General features: G+C 37.9%; 1 protein-coding gene across 1 annotated transcript; it reads left to right on the top strand.

Moving 5' to 3' along the window:
- The first annotated feature begins 474 nt into the window (after window positions 1-474).
- On the top strand, window positions 475-1,516 carry LOC104595309 (transcription factor PAR1-like). The gene has a single exon (XM_010255997.3). It carries the CDS (start codon window positions 656-658, stop codon window positions 872-874), a length of 219 nt encoding a protein of 72 aa, XP_010254299.1. The 5' UTR covers window positions 475-655; the 3' UTR covers window positions 875-1,516.
- Window positions 1,517-2,765: the final 1,249 nt, after the last annotated feature.

Below are 2,765 nucleotides of genomic sequence, written 5' to 3'. Positions count from 1 at the left end.
CAACAGGACAAGAGGATGCCAACTGAACAAATGACCAGTTATATATACATGATAATACATTCACAGGGAGACTGGCGACCCGCTTAGTATAGTCGATGGTCCAGAGTTCAGAGGATCGACTCTTGAGTTCGGAGTTCCATCCACCTGCATAAAATTTGGAGAGTACGAAATGAATGACTTGGGCCGTTGGATCTGTATCGCATCAAATCACGCAGGGGATCTGAACACCTGCGACCGAAAGGGAAGGTACCGGGATTCGGGGACTACGAGGACCAGATACAAGCAAGTAAACAAAACTAGTGGCTGGAGAGAGCGTGCGAGTCTGTCAGACACGTGTGTAGCGCATTGACGTGGCAGATGGAAAACGACAAAAGACTGGGCGTGTGAGAGGAAATTCCCTTGGAGCCAAGCAGGTCGGCGCACATGGGTCAGTCCCTCTCTTTCTCACCCTCTACCCCCTCTCATTTATAGCTGACCCCCTTTCTTCTTCCTTTGTCCCTCGGCTACTCAAACTCCCTTCTCCTCCCTTCTCGTTCTGGTTCAGAGATTCTCTTTCTCTTTCTAGTGCTAGCTAGAGAGGTTCGTCATTGCTTCTAGATACAACAGATTCAAGTTTTGGCGCAGATATACATCGGTTCACCTGAGAGAAGAAGCTATGCGTAACGGAAGTTCCGGACTGAGTTTACGGAGACGGGGTAGGAGGGTGAGTGATCGTAGGTCGGTCCGGATGAAGGTGAGAAAGCTCCAGAGGCTGGTGCCTGGTGGAAGAGGGTTGCAGCCTGATCGGCTTTTCCTTCAGACGGCTGATTATATTTTGCATTTGAGGTTGCAGCTTAAAGTTTTACAAGCTCTTTCCAAGTTGTATAAACCATGAGTCTATGGTGTACGGGCACCACACTAGTCGGTTCTTTCTTTTCTTCTCTTTGATCTTTTGATTAATATATTTATATTAAAAAGATGATCGTTGTTGTTGTTCTATCAGTTATCACGGTTCCATATTCATCATCATCAAGCTAGCTATATGTTTTTTTTTCTCTTCTCTTCTCTGTAAGTTATAAAGCCTGAAAATGCCATTGGCTGTCATGGCTTTTGAAGAGAGTCTGTCTTAGGGCCTTCTTTTTTTTCCCTTTCTCGTGCCTGTAGGTCGTGGATGGAGACTTGGAGAAGGGAGTAACATGGTGTAGAGTAGGATCTATCCAGTTCGGCATTGAATAATTGGGTTTTTCTTCATATTGTTGTCAACATCTAATTCTAACCTGAAAATCGAAAACTGCTTTTGGTTTGACGGAAAATAAGAGAGAGAAACAGAAAGTCGAGGGAAAGTTCTTAGAGAAATTCTTATTTTCCATCAAACCAAACATAGCCTTAAGGAGTGATCTTGTTATTCTCCCTTTTTCCTTCTCTTTTTTCCAATTATAACGCTAGCTAGTTGCAAGAGTGTAGCTAGGGTGAGCTGTGTTCATGTATTTTTTGTTCTCTTACTGAGCAATAATATTTCTGTGTTTTTACAGCTCAATCTCCACGTTGGAATTTAGAAAAAAAATCTTAATTTATTCATCTCATTGTACACAATTTTTTTTTTAATTATTCCTCTCTCAAGAAAAATGACTGTTCTATTTTTATATCTGGATTTCATTTTCAGCTTCAACGGAGGGTGATTTTACTATAGAATTGTTATTTCACAAATAAAGGGGAAAAAAGGGAAATATTTTACAAGCTAAGTAACTATCATTATAAAAAAATTAACGGGTTTTGGACCTTAATTTTGCTTTCCACTGGTTCTCAATTTCTATTTACTTCCTGGATTGGACATTATTTAACCAAGCAGCCTGTTTCAATTTCCTCTTCCTCTGATTAAAACGTTCCATTAATCAATAATTCGTGGTAGGATTTAGCCTATTATCATTAATTAGATATTCCATATGAAAAGTGACGGGCGTTGCAGATAATATATTATTTAGAAATGTAGGGTATATAATATAATATATATGATATCAGTCTGGGATCACACTACCAATCTGTTAAGATTAGTTTATGCTATCATTAATTTTATAATGCTTTCCTCATTAGTTATCCTCCAAACGAAGTAAAAGTCTACTAATTAAGCAGAAATTAAAAGAGAAGAAAGTTCAACATACTGAGGCATATTCTCTTCTTGAAAAAAAAAAAAAGTCTGGATTAACTGCACTTGATGGCTGTATTAGAGGATGCTTAACAAATAATAACACCCCACGTCAGTCATGCATCTCTAAGTGAAAGGTTGCCGAGTAGGACTGCAAGTTGGGCTGGATTAGGTCGGGTTGGGCCCAACCTAACCTTCTTCCCATCCCTTAAAACCTCATAAATTTCTCGATTTTAGATCTTAACTCAACTTTCACTACATATATTAATCCTATGTTTCATTAGTATTTGCTTGTTGACATTTTTTTTTTGGTACACAATTTAGAAAAACAAGTGTTAGAAATAACCATAGTCTATTATGAGTTATGGCTTACAATAGATCTTTCTTGGGCAGCAAACAACATAGAGGAGATGAAAAATAAAATTTTCAAAAACACAAAATTATATTATTAAGGTTTTAATCATTTACGATTAAGTGAATTGATTATCTTAAAAGAAATACATGATACTATGTGGTGGGGGCTATACAAATACCATGCATCTAGACAAATCAATGTATGTTATATATTACATATAACATATATTTATATATGACATGTACTATAGAGTCAGGTTCAGATTGGGTCGGATTGGCTAAGAGGTCA

This window comes from Nelumbo nucifera, chromosome 3 (genome assembly GCF_055504915.1).
Source record: "Nelumbo nucifera cultivar China Antique chromosome 3, China Antique-T2T, whole genome shotgun sequence".
Lineage (NCBI taxonomy): Eukaryota > Viridiplantae > Streptophyta > Magnoliopsida > Proteales > Nelumbonaceae > Nelumbo > Nelumbo nucifera.
This window is presented reverse-complemented; position numbering and strand designations above follow the sequence as displayed.